Source organism: Leucopleurus acutus, assembly GCF_964270905.1.
Source record: "Leucopleurus acutus genome assembly, chromosome: 10".
NCBI classification, from domain to species: Eukaryota; Metazoa; Chordata; class Mammalia; order Artiodactyla; family Delphinidae; genus Leucopleurus; species Leucopleurus acutus.
The window spans coordinates 39,583,340-39,604,939 of record NC_139153.1 but is presented as its reverse complement, the minus strand read 5'-3'; the positions used below and the strand labels follow the sequence as shown (position 1 = coordinate 39,604,939).

The following is a 21,600-nucleotide window of genomic DNA, read 5'->3' as shown; positions in this document are numbered from 1 at the left end:
TAAGCGGGGTGAGTGACAGAAGATAGCCCTTCTCAGGGAGGAGGGAAGGGCAGCCCTAAGAGTGGCCCCAGGCATACCGTGGCATGCCCTATTTTCCCTGGGTTCACTCTGCCACCCGGTGTCACTTCCCTATAATCACTTCTTAACAACACAAGTTAAAGTGAACTTTAATGCCTGAAAACCAGAACTCCTGGCACGGGCAAAAGGAGATACAGATGGAAACAACATATAAAAGTCTCATAGTTCTGAATCTGAACTGCAAAGCATCAAAATGATCTATTTTATATTAATTTTTTTTAGTTAGGCCTAGAAACCCAAGGAGCAATGAGCACCCCTACCATCCAGACTGTGATAACGAAATACCATTTAACACTGAAAAGTACCAGGCTCCATGGAGAACTGATCAATTCCACACTGGGTGACAGAAAATGTCCAGGATAAGCCTGGAACATTCTGGCAAACCAGAAATCAAGGAAGTAGGGTCATGTCAAATGAACTTAAGAGCCAATTTAAAGAGGCTCCAAATGGCCAAAGATGGGACAATTTGTGCATCATTAAAGATAACAAGTACAATGAATTGAATCATATTAATTATGTTTAAATTAATTAGCTCACAATGATTCTTTAAACAAACCAAAAAAACCCAGCTGGAGGAAGCTGGTGAACCAACTCATTACTGTGAAAACTACTAAACAAAGAAGAAGAAACAAGCCCTTATCCTGTCTCTTCTATACAATCTATACTGCTAGGAATTCAAAGAGTTCATGAGGAAAAGTTTCTCTTTGTATTTCAGCTAATAATGAAGTGATAACATTAGAATACCACTGCTTGCAACTCCTCATGAATTAATGGATCCAAACATTATGGGCACCTGATGGAAGTAAGTAACCCATCTATGATGTAACCTTGCCAAAAAGAAAATACACAAAAAAACCAAAACTTGATTAATCAAGTCTTTATATGCAACTACCAATTAACTGTAAATAAAGGGGACAGAAGAATATGTTAAATTACAGCATGGAGATATAATAGCAAAAATTAGACTTTTTAAAAGGCTATTTTCTTCCATAAATAAATTGCAAGAAAAATAATCAAGGGGGAAATTAAAGATTAAAGCTAAACATTAAAAGGTATTACAGCAATTTCAACGTGCGGACCTCATCTGCAACTTGACTCAAACAAATAAAATTCTGATATTTATGGGACAATTAGAAATTCGAACAAAGGGTAGAATTTGATGACATTATGGACTTATCTTTTTTAAAAAAAGTATAATAATGGCATTGTGGAATGTCAATAACATATTAAAATATTTATGGATAAAGTGTCTGGGATTTACTTCAAAATAACACGGTGTGGGGAACAGGCAGTGTATATATGGAACAAGATTTGCCACGGGTACATGGGAGTGTCATTAATTTATTCTGATTATTTTGTATGTGCTTGAAATTTCCATAATAAAATGTTTTTTTAAGCAAACTTTATATAGCCACACTTGGTTTGAAATTTTGCAGATCACATACAGTGATTCACTTACTCAGGTGTCTGTTCTAATGACATCCCCTCAGAGAGGCCTCCCTCTTAATGTACCCATAATACTTTCCATTCTCTGTGCTTTGTTCTTCAAAGCACTTAATTATCATAAATTAATGTGATTATTTATACAGTCTCGCCCGTTAGACTGTAAGCTTCATTTTGTTCACTACTGAATTATATTATGTACACCTGGAACTGCCTGGCACATAGTAGGCGCTCAAAAAATGTTTAAACAATTTTTTTTTTAAAAGGTTAAGCATGTAACTATGACGACAAATGTTAACTAGACTAAATCACTTTGCAATATATACATACTGTATCAAATCATTGTTGTACACCTGAAACTAATATAATGTTATATGTCAACTATATCTCAATTTTAAAAAAAGATTAAGAAAAAGTTAAACACACATTTTATTAAATCCAGAGCCAGGATTAAAACTCAGATATTCGTGTGGACATAAGGTTTTCAACTCATTTGGGTAAATACAAAGAAGCATGACTGCTGGATCCTAAGGTAAGAGAATGCTTGCGAATTCAGCCATTCTAATAGGTATATAGTGGTACATTACTGTATGTATGTATGTATGTATGTATTTATGCATGCTGTGCCACGTGGCTTGCGTAATCTCAGTTCCACGACCAGGCACTGAACCCGAGGCACGACAGTGAAAGCTCCAAATCCTAATCAGTAGGCCACCAGGGAACTCCCATCACTGTTCTAATTTGCCATTTCCTGATGATATATGCTAAATATCTTTTCATATACTTACCTGCCAGCTTCTTTGGTGAGGCAACTGTTCAGATCCTTGACCCATTTTTTAATTGGGTTCTTTGTTTTGTTATTGTTGACTGTTAAGGGTTTTTTATATATTTTGGATCCCAGTCCTTTATCAGATATGTGTTTTGCAAAGATTTCCTCCCAGTCTGTGGCTTGTCTTTTCATTCTCTTAACAATGTCTTTCACAGAGAGTAAGTTTTTGTTTGTTTGTTTTTTAAATTTTAATGAAGTCCAACTTACCAATTTTTTCGTTTCACAGATTGTGCTTTTTGTGTTGTATCTAAAAAGTTACCAACAAACCTGAGGTCACCTAGATTTTCTCCTATTTTATCTTCTAGGAGTTTTTATACCTTTACATTTAGGTCTATGATTCATTTTTTTAAAAAATATGTGCATGTCCAGTTGTTCCAGCAGCGTTAGTTGAAAAGACTATCTTGGGAATCCCTGGCGGTCCAGTGGTTAGGGCTTGGTGCTTTTCACTGCATGGCCCAGGTTCAATCCGTGGTCAGGGAACTAAGATCCCGCAAGCCACATGGCGAGGCCAAAAAAAATAAAAGAAAACAAAACAAAAGACTATCCTTTCTCCATTTAACTGCCTTTGCCCCCTGGTCAAAGATAAATTGGTTATATTTGTGTGGTTCTACTTCTGGACTCTCTATTCTGTTCCACGGATCTGTCTATTCTTTCACCAAAGACCTGCACACAATGTTTACAGCAGCTTTATTCATAATTACCGAAACGTGGAAACAACCAACATGTCCTTTAATAGGTGAATGGATAAACAAACTGTGGCACATTCATAAAATGGAATATTATTCAGCAAAAAAAAGAAATGAGCTATCAAGCCATGAAAAGACATGCAGGAGCATTAAATGAAGTTATTGAAAGAAATTAACACTAAATTATTCTAACTATATGACATTCTGGAAAAGGCAAGATTATGGAGACAGTAAAAAAGATCAGAGATTGCTAGAGAGTCAGGGGAATGGAGGGAGGGATGAATAAGTGGAACATGGGGGATTTTAAAGCAGTGAAACTTCTGTATGATACTGAATTGTAGATACATGTCATTATACATTTGTCAAAACCCACAGAAGATACAACCCAAGGAGTGAACTCTAATGTAAACTTCAGACTTTAGTTAATAATAATGTACCAAACATTGGCTCATCAATTTTAACAAATACACTACACTAATACAAGGTACTAATAATAGGGGAAACGCTGTGTGAGGGAGTATATGGGATTCTCTGTATCTCCTGCTCAGTTTTCCTGTAAACCTAAAACTGCTCTCAAAAATAGTTTATTTAAAAAAAAAAAAAAAAAAAAAAAACACCTCAAACATTCTACTGCGAAACTCATGTTCTTTCCAACACAACATGCTGCCCAGGTTATCCATGGGTAAAGCAAAAATTATGTTCTATATATGTAGAATGTATATTTAAACATAAGGGGGAAAAAACTCAATATGTAATATAATTAACCTACAGATGAAATAGTTTATAATTCTTAATTTTTACAAGGATTCTAATTTGAATCAATAAATTTTAATAGGGAAAAAAAATGGAGTAACTACCCCACACTCTGCATGCCCCTGTGTCCTTGCCACACTGGAACCAGCCAGATTCTCTGTCTGGTGAGCCACATCAGGCCAAGCAGCACACAGACTGATGTTAGGTGCCTGGGATTTATAGCCTCCTCACCCACAGGCTGTATCACAGCTAGCCACACAAGTAGCTGATCTTTTTTTTTCCCCCCAGGTGATCTTTTTAAAACCCAGGTGCTAAAGACATCCAAGGACTAGGAAGATTCTTACCAAGTGGAGTGACTCGGGGCTGAACGTCCTTCAGAACTTCATGCAGCCACTCCGTGAATCGAACATAATAAAGATCGGAGAAAATGTCATCAACCCGTCCATTTTCAAAAAGATACTAAAAGAAAAATAATCAATAAAAGTTGTCGGTAGTCTCTTGGGCAAGTTGTTGTGGGGAAGCAAACATTTTTCTACCAGTACCCTCACCTCTCCCTACCCATTCCTCCCCCATTAACAAACCAACACACCAAGTCAAAACTGTCCAGCAGGGACTTCCCTGATGGTCCAGTGGTTAAGAATCTGTCTTCCAATGCAGGGGACTTGGGTTCGATCCCTCATTGGGGAACTAAGATCCCACATGCTGCGGGGCTACTGAGCCCATGCACCACAACTAGAGAGAAGTCCACACGCCGCAACAAAAATCCTACGTGCCATGAGAAAGAGCCAACGCAGCCAAATAAATAAATTTTTTAAAAAAACTGTCCAGTGTGCGGCACTTTCACAGTATACTTCAGCATGTGAACTGACTCTCACAACACTCTTGAGATTGGGTCAATGGGGCAGATTTTGTGAATGCTATTTCACCCAAGCAAGGCATTGTCTTGTGGTAGCAAAAATCACGATGTGGGCTCCAGGGCCAGCCTCTTATTAGCTGTGGTATAAGTTTAGTAACTCATGGGAGTCTTAACTTTGGGGGCTCAGTTTCCTTGTTTGTAAAAGGAGATGACTGTGCCTGCCTTCCAGGAGTGAGAGAGCATGTAATGAGACAAAGCATGTAGAGCATTTCACCCAGTGCTCTGGGTGACTGGTTAAGAAAGAGGAACAAAGTGGGAGATGGGCTTTTCTCAGGCCTAAGCAACAGGGTGAGTCCTAGTTAGCAAGTGTTCTTCCATCATACTGTGGGCTTCTCCACAATAGCATTCAAACACTAAGAAATCCACCTCTGCTCTCCTAAACTGCCAGTCCTAAAATGAATTTCTTTGTTAATCTTCATCCTAGATGTCCTGACAACCTAACTACAGTTGTATATTCTAGCTAGACACTTCCAAATAATTATTTTGCATTAATGCAGAAACAATGAGAAGACAAGCTACATGTCAGCACGAGACTTTGTTATGGATAAACTGCTTTTCTGCAAACTACATGTTTACTTTAATGAAAAGGGTTATATAAATGTTCCATGATAAAAAAAGGCTCTAAGGTAATATATCAAATATTTTAATAGATGTTTCTCTAGATAGTGGGATTATGATGATGTTTTATTTTTTAAAGTGAACATGTAGATCTTTTCCAATTTTAAAAAACATACATTTAAAAATTCACTATATAGTTGAAAGAGAATGTCTTTATTGTAACCACTTGCCTGTCATTTTACTAATTTGACTACCCAGCAAATACCCAATGGGAACACAGCTCAAACATGTTCCTGTGAAGTTCTGTTTCCTACCTTTTGAATACACAGGAAAATATAGTACAGCACATCTGGGTCATAGGGTTCACCTTCTCCATTTCGAGCTTCCCGTGTCATTAGACAGAGCCCATAATTCAACTCGGCCACAGCAGAAGAGATGAGATCTTCCTGGAATCGCAGCAACTGACGCCCTGCAACACAAGCCCCAGAGGTGAGTGAGGGTCCTGGCAACAGCCGTCCCTCTACTGGTTGCTCATATCCCTGGAAGGAGGTTTCAGAGCAGACACCACCCATGAAGGCGCTGGGATGAAAATGGTCACTTGTATCTACGATCAGAACTAGCCTACAAAGACAATAATCCTGTTTGCCCTATTACACAAAGGGTTTCCTTACCAAAATCCTTCCTACCTCACGTATCCCCCCAATTATTATTAGGACCAAGACATGAAAGCAAAAACACAAAATCCACCTTCTGTAATATGAGGAAGTACGTGAGGATAATGCTAAGGAAGAGGGCCCCTGAGTGCACTCACTAATTCATATCTCCTCCCAGAAGTCTCTCTGTCCCAGAAATCCATGTGTACAAAAATGCCTGATCTTGGGCAAACCCCACAAATTCTGCTCATTTATAGTAGGTCTGGCCTGCTTGTTGCTTGTCTTGAATTCAGCATACTATTTCAGATGGTGCGCCCTAGTGCCCAGAGAGCCAAGGGACACCACTTTCCTGCCATTCTGTCCTCCTGCTGCTTAAGTACCATTGCATTTTTGCCAGAGTCCAACCCTCTTTCCCTCCCAAACACTTACTCCCAATGGGCGCCAGTCTGTTCTGAGCATCCTTCTCTAGCTCAGCGTTCTTGGTCTGTGCCCAGTTTTTCCATACTTCAAGCCCTTCTTCTGGCTTCAGAGAATTTGGAAGCAGAAGTTCTGGGGAAGGCTGTGGCTGTGACTGTGGTTCAACTTCAGCAACTTGGACAGTTTGAGCCTATGAAAGAGAAACCATCAAAATGTGTCAAAAGGCCTTTTGGCAAAACTGCTGGGAAAATGTTACTTATAGTAAAAAACAAAAACAAAACACAAATGTACCATACTAATGTTAGATGTTAATAACTGCAGAAATTGGGTGTGGGGTTTATGGAAATTCTGTAATTTTTCTGTAAGTCTAAAACTGTTCTAAAAAAAAAAATCTCAAAAAAAAAAGTTATAGTTCTTTTAATTAAAAAACCTCTCTTCTCCTTGCTGTCGTACTTCCAAGAACCTCTGGAGTTCTATTCTTTACTCCAGAGACAGCAAAGACTAGTGCAAAGCTCCTTAGTCTTGGCTGTACTTTTGAATCTCTGATTTTTTGTGGTATGCAGTCCTCTCACTGTTGTGGCCTCTCCCGTTGTGGAGCACAGGCTCCGGATGCACAGGCTCAGCGGCCATGGCTCACGGGCCCAGCCGCTCCGCGGCATGTGGGATCTTCCCGGACTGGGACACGAACCCGTGTCCCCTGCATTGGCAGGCGGACTCTCAACCACTGTGCCACCAGGGAAGCCCTGAATCTCTGATTTAAAAACACCAATACCTGAGCTCCACCCCAGAATCTCTTTTTAAAGAGGTATCAGTCTTTTTAAAACCTTCCCACGTAAAAAGGCAATTCTAACGTTTAGTCACTGCTCAGAACTTACTGGCACAAAGCACTGCTCATCAAACTACAATGCGCAAATAAACCCCTTGGGGATTTTATTAAAATGCAGATTCTAATTAGAAAGATCTCAGGTGGGACCTGAGATTCTGCATTTCTAACAAGCTCCCAAATAAGGGAGCTGGTCTGCAGACTATACTTTGAGTACCAAGTGTCCAGACTGTTAAACTTGGTTGCACCTTAAAATCATCTGGCTGATTTTAAAAAACACCCATGCCTGGGCCTTATCCACAGAGATTCTGATTTAACTGGTCGAAGGTGGAAGCCTGCCAGCAGTATTTTTAAAAGCTCTCCAGGTGATTCTAATGTCCAGTCATGGTTGAAAATCATCCTTCATGTTCCTCTCAATAATACTGCTTTGGTTCATAAGGACATTTTCTAGAGACAGGAGGCACTGTTTTACCTTCCTGCCTCCAAAGGAAGAGTAGTCCCATCCTCAACGGTCTGACAGCCAAACCATGCAGCCAAAGGGGCAGAGAATGTCCATGACCTTCAATCACAATCCCCATCAGGCAGGACAGACACCAACACAGACACAAAGCACAGGTTCTTGGGTCTCACACATCTATCTACATTGGGAACAAATTCCCTTGAGCAATTTTCCATGCCAGGGCCTACTAAAGGGCTGAAGAAAGCCAAATCATTCAAATTGAAGGCAAAATAATTTATTCATGACACAAATTTGCTTATCAATAAATAAAAATAAAAACTACCCTACTAGCTTTGATATAAGATACATCATCAAACAAGGAAATAAAGAAATACCAGTGCTAGGCCCTTAAATGTCTGTCAACCCTGGAGCTCCCCTCTAGACACACTTCTCAGTTCAACTACCATTCTCCTTGGTGAGTCTCAACCACCTTCCCAGTTTAGATCTCCATGTTTGTGGAAATGATTGCTAACTCTGTGACTCTAAGCTAGACGGTCCTTTAATATACCCAGTGGGTACTGTACATCTCCAGCTGAACATTTGAAAGCCACCTCACATTAACATCTACGGAGAGAATTCATCACTTTGCCCATCCAGAAGTATTCTCCTCAGAGTTCCCTCTCTTACCTTGTTCAATGGCAACACCATCTACCCAAGCTAGAAATCTAGTAGGAGTCTGACTGGGTAAGTAGGTGGGGGCCAGAGGATTTAGGGCAGTGCTTCTCTGTCTTATTAGCCAGGGTCCCTTCACTGTGTGCCTCCACCCACTACATGTAACACTCCTAATCATCCCGACAACGAAAATTCTTCTACACATGTTCAAATGTCTATCAGTGGGTAGGGGAAGTAGAAGTCTCATCCAGGTTGAAAACTACTGATTCAAGTAAGGCCTTCTACACTTGGTGTAGAGTTTTTCCTATTTGTAATGGAGACCTTGAAAGAGTTTTAAGTTGGGAAGTGACATAATCTTACATTTTAAGGAAATTATTCTTGAGCTGTAGAAAATGGATTAAAGAGCAAAAGTGGAAGTAGGTGCTGGTGGCCAAGACCAGGATGGTGGCAGTGAAATGATTTAAGAGATTCTGAGAAGTTTGGTGGTAGAATCAATGTGGCTTGTTGATGAATTGACTGTGAGGAGTACAGTAAAGCAGACTCAAGGATCTCAAGGATGACTCCTGGGTTTCTGGCTTAAACAAATGGGTGGATGATGGTATCACTTTTTGAGATGGGATAGTTTTTGATAGTAGTAGAGGGGATGCTAATGCAGTGCTGAGATATGTTTAACAAATGCAAGTAAATAAATAAGTAGGCTGCTGAATGTATGGGAAAGGTCCTAAGGGGAAAGGTACAGTCTAGGGATAAAGATCTGTGTGTTAATGCAGTACATGGTATAAGACATGGGCTCTAGAGCCAGCCTGTCCAAGGCTGAATGCCAACTCTCCCACTTACTAAAAGGTGGCTTTGGCCTTGTTGTTTAATCTCTCTGTGCTTCAGTTTCTTCATTTGTAAAATGGAGATAGTAGTACACACTTCTTAAGGTTGGTGTGAGAATTAAATGAGTTAATATATGCAACACTAAGGACAGTGCCTGGCAGATAGTGTCAGTGATTATCACCTTCTGCAGCAGACATCTAGAGGATTCTGAAAATCATGACAATGGAGAGAAATCCCTTAGGGAGAAAAGAGGGTTAGTACAGAGCTTTGAGAAACAACATGTATGGCTCAGACAGAAGAGAAGGAGGCTTCAGCAAAGTCTCCTGAGAAGGAAAAATAACCAGTGGGGTAGGAGGAAGACCAGGAGTGCATAATAACATGGAAGTCCAAAGGAGAGTTTCAAGAAGGCAGGCATGGTCTGTTGTGCTGTGTGTTGCTATAAGTGAGATAAAAACAGACACGTCTGTTGGATCTGGCCACAGGGAGGTAGGTCACTGATGACCTTAACAAGAGCAGACCCAGTCATGAGTTGAAGGGAAAACTGGTTAGCAAGTAGAGTCAGCCTGTGCAGATAATCCTTTTGAGAACTCTGGGAATAAAGTAAAGTGGAGAAATAGGGGAACAGATGGAGGTGGGTGTGAGGTCAAGGGAGGGAGGTTTAGCCACAAATCTGGTTTTAAAGATAGGATATAAAAGAGCTTTCAAAAAGGGTATGCCAGGTGAAGGAACACATCAGCGCTCCTTAGGGTTCAACTCACATCACAGCACAATTATCTTCCCATGGGCTACGAGGGCTCCAAGGTCAGACTCTCCTATTCACCTCTGTTTCCCAGCACCTAGAACAGAGCCTGATAAGGAGAGCAGAGGGATATTTGTGGTGTAAATGGACAAACTCATCTTTCCTGCATGATGGGTATTCTTCCCAATTTTTCTTTTTCTGGTAATAACCCTTGACATACGTCGCTATAAGACTTTGCCAAAGGAGACACAGCCTCTGAAGAACATGAAGAACGCTAAAATGAACTTACTAAAATGAACTCTAGAAAAGATTTTCCTGCTGAAGGGCCCAGATGTGCAAATTACAAGCAGAGCCCAATGAGCAACAAGAGTCCTGAATTGCAAATTGGAACATCAGGCCCAGGAGAGCAGAGGAGAGGCCTGATATGCTCCATCCCTGTCAGCAAAAGGTCAGCACAGAGCACCATTACAAGTCTCCTGTCCGGTCTCTCCTACATGCAATCAATTCTACACACCAGTAATTGATTCTTCTTATTACCACGACTTAGGATTCTGGAAAATTTTCCTACCACAGATCGTATCAGCTCTTTACTTCGGGAAGATAGCCCCTTTGCCCCCTGTACTAAATCCTCTCCCATGGTTCTCCTCCTCTCATGTTAACCTAGGCCATATCACTTGTGTCCACCCCTGGCTCTTATTCATCCTGCTCCATCCTTCTGTCAATCTAAGCTATAAACTAGAGATCAAATGCCATTTTTTCCACAAAGATACCTCTGCTGACATTTAACCTAGATTGATTTCTGAATTCCCAGCTTGACTTTGTGTGTGTAGCACACATTGTCACACTTGATTATGCTGCTTTATACTTTACAGAAACAAATCATATGTTCTCACTTCCACTACACTATAAGCTACCCGAAGCAATGACACTGTCTTGTTCTACTTCTAGGCCTGACAGCTGGATATTTAATAGGTCCTTAACAAAGTCACTTAAGATTAACATACTGTTGCCTCTATGAAACCACTCGGTCAGCTTTTGCTTACCCAATCATTTACGTCTTGAGTTTCTGAGTGTGGTCCCTGGTCTAACAGTGCTTTGTTTGTGCCAGCTCCCTCACATGCATTCCCAGAGCTCCTGTGCTGAGGCACACTACCTTCACCAGTCCCATGAGACCAGAGGCCCTACATCCACTCTAAATGTCTGCTAGACAAGGGACCAGAAACTTTACTAACAGTCTTAAAAGGTGGATCTCTGATAGCCTTAAGAAGATTAACAATTAGAAAAGATAAAAGAGCCAAGCAATTTTAAAGTTAAAATTTCAACAGTTCTGGGCTTTCCTGGTGGCACAGTGGTTGAGAATCCACCTGCCAATGCAGGGGACACGGGTTCGATCCCTGGTCCGGGAAGATTCCTACATGCCGCAGAGGAACTAAGCCTGTGCGCCACAACTACTGGGCCTGTGCTCTGGAGCCCACGAGCCACAACTACTGAGCCTACGTGACACAACTACTGAAGCCCGTGCGCCTAGAGCCAGTGCTTCACAAGAGAAGCCACCACAATGAGTAGCCCCCGCTCACTGCAACTAGAGAAAGCCCATGCGCAGCAATGAAGACCCAACGTAGCCAAAAATAAATTTTAAAAAAGTGCCTCTTTTAAAAAAAATTTTTCAACAGTTTTATTTTTGCAACTTTTCTATAAATCTAAAATCATTTCAAAATAAAAAGTTAAAAAATTTAGCTCAGGGCTTCCCTGGTGGCGCAGTGGCTGGGAGTCCGCCTGCCAAAGTAGGGGACACGGGTTCAAGGCCTCGTCCGGGAGGATGCCACATGCCATGGAGCAGCTGAGCCGTGTACCACAACTACTGAGTCTGCGCTCTAGAGCCCACGAGCCACAACTGCTGAGGCCTGCGCACCTAGAGTCCGTGCTCTGCAACAGGAGAAGCCACCACAATGAGAGGCATACACACCGCAATGAAGAGTAGCCCCTGCTCGCCACAACTAGAGAAAGCCCGTGTGCAGCAATGAAGACCCAACACAGCCAAAAATAAAATAAATTTATTAAAAAAAACAAAACAACTTAGCTCAACATAGCTGCCATGACAGAAAACTCAATTAACCATGGCTTGTCTTAACTATTTTTTAAGGAACGTAAAAACACGGTTGGAAAGTCCCACTGCATAAGGGGGCTTATTCAAGACTCCCAAGATGATCACTTTTTTTTTTTGGGGGGGGGGCCATGTTACATGCCTTGAGGGAATCTTAATTCCCCAACCAGGGATCAAATCCATGCCCCCTGCAGTGGCAGTGTGGAGTCCTAACCGCTGGATCACCAGGGAATTCCCCAAAGATGATCACTTTTAACAGGCCCACCAGAAGGTATTTTAGATCTCATAATTCACTTATACTGTGTCCAGTGTAGTCCATCTTTAGATGACAACTAAAGGAGGAACAATTTAACACCCTCTCAACTGTGAAGAGTTTAGAGCCTGTGTGCTAAACTACAGGGGTTCCACTAGATCTGTTCATTTGTGATGCAGGAAGCAGCTTCTGGGACAGAGATAACACTTGGGGTGACCCATTAGTCTCTACCTAGAAGTTTACCCTTCCTAAAGAGATCACAAAAAAGCACTCCAGGCATCTATCCCCAAAGCAGTTACTGGTCATTTCATTTACCTTCAGGTACCAGGCTAGAATTCCTGCCGTTCCACAGCTTCACTTGCCATTCCTGTCCCCTCTCCCCAACTCTAATTAAAATACTAAATACTGTATTACTGCAAGACCAACGTCATTCCTGTAAACAAGCCAGAGGCGAAAGAGGTTACCAGGCAAGTTCTGTGTTGCACTGGGCCCTGAGGGAGCAGGCTGCCCTACAGATAAGTCTCACTTACTGAACAAGTAACCTGGAGCTGCTGCTGCTGCTGCTGCTGCTGTGGTGGCGGTGGCGTCTGTTCCTGGGGGGTTTGTTGTTGTGGCTGCTGCTGAGGGTCCCATATATGGACAGTCTGAGCTGTATTCTGGTATGTGCCTGCCACGGCCTGCACAGCCACTGGAATGTGGATGTTGCCATTCATGAACTGTGCTGGAAAGAGAGAGTTTGCAAGGGTCTGCACTACCTCTTCATGGGAGTTTTTCACTACAGACGTGGTGCCCACCATCTTCTCCTTGTCATCCTCCAGCTTTACAGCTGCCAGGGCTGTGGGTGAGCCACTGACGTGAACTGCGTTGTAGGCTTCCTGGGGAATGGCAATGTGAGTAATGCTCTGCTGCTGAGGGTCCCCCCGGGGCTGGGCAGAGTAAACAGGTATGGTCCAAGTTTCTCCTGTAGGGCTAGTAATGGTCCCAGTGGCACTGTACAGGTGGGCACTGTCTACTGTTAGTAAGTCGGGCCTCAAAGACACATAACTCTGCTGCTGGCCCTGTGGAATGGCCAGCACGGTGGCCACCGGCTGCCCTGAGATGGCGTAGGACACAGTGATGGGCATGTCCACTTTGCGCTTCTTCACTGGCTGGAGGACACTGGCCGTGCCAACCCGCCGCTCCCCTTCCCGAGGTGAGCCCTGCTGGGACGGTGGTGGGGAAAGGGCACCCACAGTCTGGATTTGGATCTGCTGACCCCCAGCAAGAGACTGGCCAGCCACCAGCTGAGCCTGGATCTGTTGATGTGGGATGTGCTCCTCTGGGATCTCTGCAGCCTGGATCTGCTGGGCCGCCTGCATGTGCTGCACCTGGATCTGGGCCGCCTGCAGCTGCGAAGGGCTGGGGCTCTGCAGAGATGGGGTCTGGATGGAGGGGGCTGTCGGCTGTGCTGCTTGGCCTTGGATCTGCACCTGGACATGGATGGGCTGCTCAGCAGGCTGGTGAACGGTGAGCTGCGGGGAGAGCTGCTGAGCCGAGACCTGCTGCGGAGACTGCTGTACCTGCACCTGTACCTGCAGCGACAAGATTCACCAGTGAGTGAATAGGGCAACATCGAGAATCCAGCCCCGAAGGGAAGAAGAGATCTCAGACGGGAACCCTGGGTAATGTGAAGAGGAGGGGCCGCCATACCCAAGGCTTCTGAGGAGGCCATAATCTCCAAAACCATAGGCAAAATTCTCCAGCATCACACTCTGAATGTGTTGCATTCAGAGCAACACATATCCACCTGAGAGCAAGCAGGACTATCAAGTGGGAAATATCAAAACTTTTGCTCATTTCTTGACTTCCTTTTTAAAAGTAATCCCTTTTGTTTTTGCATACTGACATAGTAGTACAAGTATACAATTTATAAATATATACTTAGGCGTATGATCAAAAAATAGTTTATCCATGTGGTTAGTAATAAAAAGTGTGGGAATCTTGTTCTAAAAGGTCAGAAGGCATTCAATTCCCAACTCAGGATCAAAACTACCCCCACCACAGACAAATAGTAAAAAAACACAGTAGAGAAAAACAACAACAACAACAACAACAAAAACACAGTAGAGACAAAATGTTTGAAATCTCTTTTGGAGATATCTCCAACTTTGCTGCTAAAATATGGGCACTGTTGAATGATTCTTTAGAGTGCTTATTTAAGACAGCATTGTTTTAATAGAGAAGCCACAGATTCCTGATAATTTAATCTAAGGTTATTATATCCTGACCCATGCATTTCTGATAATAATGCAGCTCATGTCTTATTGCAGTTACTTCAGCATACAAAACAGCACGAAAAGATGCTACGTATAGTATGTAATTTTAAAAAAGAAAAGGTTTTTCCATCAGACACACATACCTAAATTACTCTGAACTCGGACTTCCCTGGTGGTCCAGTGGGTAAGAATCCACGCTCCCAATACAGGAGGCCTGGGTTCAATCCCTGTTTGGGGAACTAGATCTCATATGCATGTCGCAACTGAGTTTGCATGCCACAACTAAGAAGCCCACATATCGCAACTAAAAGTCCACATGCCACAACGAAGATGCCACGTGCAGCAACTAAGACCCAGTGCGGCCTACATAAATAAATTAAAAAAAAAATTACTCTGAGCTCATGTAGGAAGGAGGAAGGTATAAAATAAGAAGGTAGATCAGTGATTATATACATCACAAAAGATAACCAAAGATGGTGCTGGGACAACTGGCTATCTATGTAAAAAGAATGAAGTTGGACCTCATCCTCACAACATACACAAAAAATGGGAGAGGATCTGAACAGACACTTCTCCCAAGAAGATAAGCAAATGGCCGGTAAGCACATGACAAGTTACTTAACATTGTTAGCCGTCAGGGAAATGAAAATCAAAAGCAAAATGAGATACCATTTAAACCCAGGAGGTTGACTATAATAAAAAAAAAAAGATAATAGGGACTTCCCTGGAAGTCCAGTGGTTAAGACTCCACGCTTCCAATGCAGGGGCATGGGTTCCATCCCTGGTCGGAGAACCCAGACCCCACATGACGTGTGGCACGGCCAAAAAATACAATTAAAAAAAAAGTTTTTTAAAAAATAATAAAAGATAACAGGGACTTCCCTGGTGGCACAGTGGTTAACAATCCGCCTGCCAATGCAGAGGACGAGGATTCAAGCCCTGATCCGGGAAGATCCCACATGCCGCGGAGCAACTCAGCCCATGTGCCACAACTGCTGAGCCTGCGCTCTACAGCCTGTGAGCCACAACGACAAAAGCCCACACAACTACAGCCTGAGCTATGCTTTGCAACAAGAGAAGCCACCCCAATGAGAAACCTGCGCACTGCAACAGAGTTAGCCCCCACTCGCTGCAACCAGAGAAAGCCCACGCACAGCAAGGAAGACCCAACACAACCAAAAATAAATAAATAAATAAATAAGATAACAAATGTTGGCAAGGATGTGAAAAAACTGGAATTCTCATACACTGCTGGTGGGAATGTAAAATGGTGTAGCTGCTTTGGAAAAAAGTCTGGCAGGGACTACCCTGGTGGCGCAGTGGTTAACAATCTGCCTGCCAATGCAGGGGACACAAGTTTGAGCCCTGGTCCAGGAAGATCCCACATGCCGTGGAGCAACTAAGCCCATACGCCACAACTACTGAGCCCGCAAGCCACAACTAGAGAACGCCCACACACAGCAACAAAGACCCAATTCAGCCAAAAATAAAAATAAATAAATTTATAACATACTTTAAAAAACAAACAAACAAAAGTCTGGCAGATCATCAAAAGGTTAAACATAGCATATGACAAAGATATGAAAACCACACCATATGACCTAGCAGTTTCACTCCTAGTTATATACTCAAGAGAAACAGAAACTATACTCATGTAAAAACTTGGACATGAGGGACTTCCCTGATAGTCCAGTGGTTAAGAATCTGCCTTCCAATGCAGGGGACGTGGGTTCGATCCCTGGTCAGGAAACTATGACCCCACATGTGGCAAGGCAACCGAGCCCATGAGCTCAAGATCCCACGTGCCGCAACTACTGAGCCCAGGTGCCACAATGGATAGCCTGCACGCCACAACGAAAGATACCATATGCACAACTAAGACCCAACGTGGCCAAATAAAGAAATTAATAGATAAATATTTTAAAAAAGAACTTGGACATGAATGTTAATAACAGCATTATTTAAAATAACCAAAAAGTGGAAACAACCCAAATATCTATCAACTGATGGATAAATAAAATGTAGTACTTCCATACAACAGCATGTTGTTTAGTAAGAAAAACATAAAGTTTTGATAAAATGCTACAACACAGATGAACCCTGAAAACATTATGCTAAATGAAGTCAGTCACAAAAGACTACATATTGTATCATTCCATTAATATGAATGTCCAAAACAGGCAAATCTATAGAAATAGAAAGTAGATTAGTGGTTGTCCAGGACACAGGGACTGGGGAAAATATGAAGTAACTGCTAATGGCTACAGGGTTTCTTTCTGGAGGTGATGAGAATGTTCTAAAATTGATGTGGTAATGGCTGCACAACTCTGTGAATAGACTAAAAACTACTAAGTTGCACGCTTTACATGGAAATGACTGAATTATTTGATATGAGAATTACATCTCATTAAAGCCACTACTGATTTAAAAAAAAAAAAAAAAAAGCAAGGAAGAGGCTGTGTAAAGAGCATAGGCCTTGGGACTTCCCTGGTGGTCCAGTGGCTAAGACTCCACGCTCCCAATGCAGGGGGTCTGGGCTCATTCCCTGGTCAGAGAACTAGATACCACATGCCACAACAAACAGTTAGCATGCCACAACTAAAGAGCCCGCATCTCACAACTAAAAGATTCCGTGTGCTGCAATGAAGATCCCACATGGTGCAATGAAGATCCCATGTGCCACAACTAAGACCTGGCGCAGCCAAATAAACAAATAAATAAATATTAAAAAAAAAAAGAGCACAGGCCTTATGAACAGACTTTAAGTGAACAAACTTGAAGTGATGATGTACTTTCCTGGCTGTGAGTCCTCTAAGTTTCAGTTTCCTGAGGTACAATAAAAAGGGGGAGAATGCCTACCTCCTTACAGAGTTGTCATGAGCATAAAATAATGTTTACTGACACATAGTAGATGTTCAAAAAGTAGGTTTTCTTCCTCATAAGCAGTATTTCTTTACACCAGTGAGTCTCAAAATGTAGTTTCCAGGCCAACATCATCATCACACTGGCAATTATCAGAAATACAAACTTTCAGGTCCCAGCTCAGAACTATTAAACCAGAAACTCTAGGAATGGGCCCAGCAATCTGTATCTTAACAAGTCTTCCAGGTGACTGATGCATGCTCAAGATGGAGAATCAGTGCTTTATACCAAGGACTAGAGGAAATGGTGAAGCCAATTACTACAAAAAAGCAGTTTTCAAGCTCTTTGGTCTCAGCACCCTTTCAAAAAATGATTGAGGACCAACCCCAAAAAGCTTTTCTTTACACGAGCATAGATAACAATTCTTGCTGTATAAGAAAATTAAACTAGGAAACTTAGAAAAATATTAATTCATTAAAAATCACCACATAGAGCAGAAGCAAGAAGAACTACAATTCTGCAGCCTGTGGAAGAAAAACCACATTCACAGAAAGATAGACAAAATGAAAAGGCAGAGGACTTTGTACCAGATGAAGGAACAAGATAAAACCCCAGAAAAACAACTAAATGAAGTGGAGATAGGAAACCTTCCAGAGAAAGAATTCAGAATAATGATAGTGAACATGACCCAGGACCTTGGAAAAAGAATGGAGGCAAAGATCGAGAAGATGCAAGAAATGTTCAACAAAGACCTAGAAGAATTAAGAACAAACAGAGATGAACAATACAATAACTGAAATGAAAAATACACTAAAAGGAATCAATAGCAAAATAACTGAGGCAGAACAACAGATAAGTGACCTGGAAGACAGAATGGTGGAATTCACTGCGACAGAACAGAATAAAGAAAAAAGAATGAAAAGAAATGAAGACAACCTAAGAGACCTTTGGGACAACATTAAACACAATAACATTCACATTATAGGGGTCCCAGAAGGAGAAAAGAGAGAAAGGAGCTGAGAAAATATCTGAAGAGATTATAGTCGAAAACTTCCCTAACACAGGAAAGGAAATATCTACCCAAGTCTAGGAAGTGCAGAGAGTCTCAGGTAGGATACACCCAAAGAGAAACACACCAAGGTTTTTACCATCAAATTGGTAAAAATTAAAGACAAAGAAAAATTATTGAAAGCAGCAAGGCAAAAACAACAAATAACATACAAGGGAACTTCCATAAGGTTAACAGCTGATTTCTCAGCAGAAACTCTACAAGCCAGAAGGGAGTGGCATGACATATTTAAAGTGATGAAAGAGAAGAACCTACAACCAAGATAACTCGAGCTGGCAAGGATCTCATTCAGATTTGATGGAGAAATCAAAAGCTTTACAGACAAGCAAAAGCTAAGAGAATTCAGCACCATCAAACCAGCTCTACAGCAAATGCTAAAGGAACTTCTCTAAGCGGGAAACACAAGAAAATAAAAGCACCTACAAAAACAAACCCAAGGGCTTCCCTGGTGGCGCAGTGGTTGAGAGTCTGCCTGCGGATGCAGGGGACACAGGTTCGTGCCCCGGTCCGGGAAGATCCCACATGCTGCGGAGTGGCTGGGCCTGTGAGCCATGGCCGCTGAGCCTGCGCGTCCGGAGCCTGTGCTCCGCAATGGGAGAGGCCACAACAGTGAGAGGCCCGTGTACCACAAAAAAAAACAAACCCCAAACAATTACGAAAATGGTAATAGGAACATACATTATCAAATTATCAAATTATATTATATATATTATATATAAAATATTATAATATATATTATACATTATTATATTATATATATTATATATAAAATATTATAATATATATTATACATTATCAAATTATCAAATTATCAATACATATTGATAATTTCCTTAAATGTGAATGGATTAAATGCTCCAACCAAAAGACACAGGGTCGCTGAATGGATGCAAAAACAAGACCCATATATATGCTGTCTACAAAAGACCCACTTCAGACCTAGGGACACATACAAACTGAAAGTGAGGGGATGGAAAAAGATATTCCATGAAAATGGAAATCAAAAGAAAGCTGGAGTAGCAATACTCATATCAGATGAAATACACTTTAAAATAAAGAATGTTACAAGAGACAAGGAAGGACACTACATAATGATCAAGGGATCATTCCAAGAAGAAGACATAACAATTATAAATATATATGCACCCAACACAGTAGCACCACAATACATAAAACAACTGCTAACAGCTATAAAAGAGGAAATCGACAGTAACACAATAATAGTGGGGGACTTTAACACCTCACTTACACCAATGGACAGATCATCCAGGCAGAAAATTAATAAGGAAACATAAGGTTTAAATAACACAATAGACCAGATAGATTTAATTGATATTTACAGGACATTGCATCCAAAAACCGCAAATTACACTTTCCTTCTCAAGGGCACATGGAACATTCTCCAGGATAGATCACATCTTGCATCAAAAATCAAGCCTTGGTAAATTTAAGAAAACTGAAATCATATCAAGCATCTTTTCTGACCACAATGCTATGAGATTAGAAATTCATTACAGGGGAAAAAATGTAAAAAACACAAACACATGGAGGCTAAAGAATACATTACTAAATAACCAAGAGATTACTGAAGAAATCAAAGAGGAAATCAAAAAATACCTAGAGACAAATGACAATGAAAACATGACGATCCAAAACCTATGGGATGCAGCAAAAGCAGTTCTAAGAGGGAAGTTTATAGCAATACAAGCCTGCCTCAACAAACAAGAAAAATCTCAAATAAACAATCTAAACTTTCACCTAAAGGAACGAGAGAAAGAAGAACAAACAAAACCCAAAGTTAGTTGAAGGAAAGAAATCATAAAGATCAGAGCAGAAATAAATGAAATAAAAACAAAGAAAATAATAGCAAAGATCAATAAAACCAAAAGCTGGTTCTTTGAGAAGATAAAGAAAATTGATAAACCTTTAGCCAGACTCATCAAGCAAAAGAGAGAGAGGACTCAAATCAAGAAAATTAGAAATGAAAAAGGAGTTACAACGGACAAGGCAGAAATACAAAGCATCATAAGAGACTATTATAAGCAACTCTATGTCAATAAAATGGACAACCTGGAAGAAACTGACAAATCCTTAGAAAGGTATAATCTTCCAAGAATGAATCAGGAAGAAATAGAAAATATGACCAGTCACAAGTAATGAAATTGAAACTGTGATTAAAAATCTTCCAACAAACAAAAGTCCAGGACCAGATGGCTTCACCAGTGAATTCTATCAAACATTTAGAGAAGAGCTAACACTCATCCTTCTCAAACTCTTCCAAAAAATTGCAGAGGAAGGAACACTCCCAAACTCATTCTATGAGGCCACCACCATCTCTGATACAAAAACCAGACAAAGATACTACATAAAAAGAAAATTAGAGACCAATATCACTGATGAATATAGATGCAAAAATCCTCAACAAAATACTAGCAAACAGAATCCAACAACACATTAAAAGGATCATACACCATGATCAAGTGAGATTTATGCCAGGGATGCAAGGATTCTTCAATATATGCAGATCAATCAATGTAATATACCATATTAACAAAGTAAAGAATAAAACCCATAAGATCATGTCAAGAGATGCAGAAAAAGCTTTTGACAAAATTCAACACCCATTTATGACAAAAACTCTCCAGAAAGTGGGCACAGAGGGAACCTACCTCAACATAATAAAGGCCATATACGACAAAGCCACAGCAAACATCATTCTGAATGGTGAAAAGCTGAAAGCATTTCCTCTGAGATCAGGAACAAGACAAGGATGTCCACTCTCACCACTATTATTCAACACAGTTTTGCAAGTCCTAGCCACGGCACTCAGAGAAGAAAAAGAAATAAAAGGAAAACAAATTGGAAAAGAAGTAAAACTGTCACAGTTTGCAGATGACATGATACTATACATAGAGAATCCTAAAGATGCCACCAGAAAGCTACTATAGCTAATCAATGAATTTGGTAAAGCTGCAGGATACAAAATTAATACACAAAAATCTCTTGCATTCCTATACACTAACAATGAAAGATCAGAAAGAGAAATTAAGGAAACAATCCCATTCACCACTGCAACAAAAAGAATAAAATATCTAGGGAAAAAACCACCTAAGGAGGTAAAAGACCTATACTCAGAAAACTATAAGACACTGATGAAAGAAATCAACGATGAGGCTTCCCTGGTGGTGCAGTGGTTAAGAATCTGCCTGCCAATGCAGGGGATGTGGGC

The 21,600-nt window shown here is 41.1% G+C and overlaps 1 protein-coding gene across 2 annotated transcripts in view; it reads right to left on the bottom strand.

Annotated features, from left to right (window-relative positions):
- QRICH1 (glutamine rich 1) overlaps window positions 1-21,600 on the bottom strand; it is a 54,149-nt gene that overhangs the window by 4,511 nt on the left and 28,038 nt on the right. For both annotated transcript variants that reach the window (XM_082847685.1, XM_082847686.1), the window contains exons 3-6: window positions 12,716-13,756; window positions 6,346-6,523; window positions 5,578-5,732; window positions 4,134-4,248 (exon numbers count right to left, since the gene is read on the bottom strand). In XM_082847685.1, coding sequence (XP_082703811.1) covers window positions 4,134-4,248; window positions 5,578-5,732; window positions 6,346-6,523; window positions 12,716-13,756 — 1,489 coding nt within the window. The remainder of the gene's footprint in view (window positions 1-4,133; window positions 4,249-5,577; window positions 5,733-6,345; window positions 6,524-12,715; window positions 13,757-21,600) is intronic.